The following is an 836-nucleotide window of genomic DNA, read 5'->3' on the forward strand; positions in this document are numbered from 1 at the left end:
ATATACCCTTAGACTACCCTTGGATAGGTACAATTTTGTATGATCATTAATTATTATTATTATTTTATGCTTTAGCTCCTACTATTGACATCAATGTCACATTTGTCAGCAGTATTGGTTTAATGGTTTCATTTAAGGTATATTCAGTATTAACTTATATTCAAGTTTCATTGTAATTGGTTGTAATTTTAGGATAATAATATTGGTCAACCTCCAGTCAATTTATGTATCATTACTTTGAATGGTGTTAACACACCCTGCCAAATAGATGAAACTTACACATTTCCTATAACAGATGGAGTAATTGATTATACTTACACTATTGTAGTTGGCAATGTTGTTGGATCACTGTCTAAGACTGGTGGTAAGTCACAAGACTTAATATAGCAATTAATTTCTTTTATAATTAGTTGTACGAGATTTGATGGTACCAACTTCAGTACTTATTCCTACAACGGCAATAGTAACACAAACAATGACAGTAACAGTAACATCTGGTTATTCTGGTAATTTATATGTTCATGCTATTGGGATTATGATAATCACTGGGATAGTGGATACCATAAATAGAAAAATGTTAATGCATCATTGTGGATGATATTGTTTTCAGTGAGCACAATATTGTACAGAAAAATTTGGGTCTAATTTGATAGGTTGGCAGTGTCAAACATCACTTACCACATGGCAAGTAATAATAAAACGAGACACCTACGGTGCTTGGACTAGCCGCACTTGCTCTTGAAAAATATACACAGCAAATTAGTTATGTAAAATTATTCGTGAGAGTAATATATTTATTCCGAAGCTACAAAATTTTCATGTATGAACATTATTAT

General features: G+C 31.3%; 1 protein-coding gene across 1 annotated transcript; it reads left to right on the plus strand.

The window, feature by feature from the left end:
- Positions 1 to 6: 6 nt before the first annotated feature.
- On the plus strand, positions 7 to 619 carry LOC109590457 (uncharacterized). The gene is made up of 4 exons (XM_020006375.1): positions 7 to 27; positions 76 to 137; positions 193 to 364; positions 411 to 619. Exons 2-4 carry the CDS (start codon positions 123 to 125, stop codon positions 596 to 598), a joined length of 375 nt encoding a protein of 124 aa, XP_019861934.1. The 5' UTR covers positions 7 to 27; positions 76 to 122; the 3' UTR covers positions 599 to 619.
- Positions 620 to 836: the final 217 nt, after the last annotated feature.

This window comes from Amphimedon queenslandica, unplaced genomic scaffold (genome assembly GCF_000090795.2).
Source record: "Amphimedon queenslandica unplaced genomic scaffold, v1.1 AMPQUscaffold_9989, whole genome shotgun sequence".
NCBI classification, from domain to species: domain Eukaryota; kingdom Metazoa; phylum Porifera; class Demospongiae; order Haplosclerida; family Niphatidae; genus Amphimedon; species Amphimedon queenslandica.

What these genes read in the sequence shown, in the direction of transcription:
- LOC109590457 (XM_020006375.1), top strand. An exon ending in ATCACTGTCTAAGACTGGTG is followed by an intron (nt 365 to 410) that starts GTAAGTCACAAG and finishes TTTTATAATTAG; the next exon opens with TTGTACGAGATTTGATGGTA.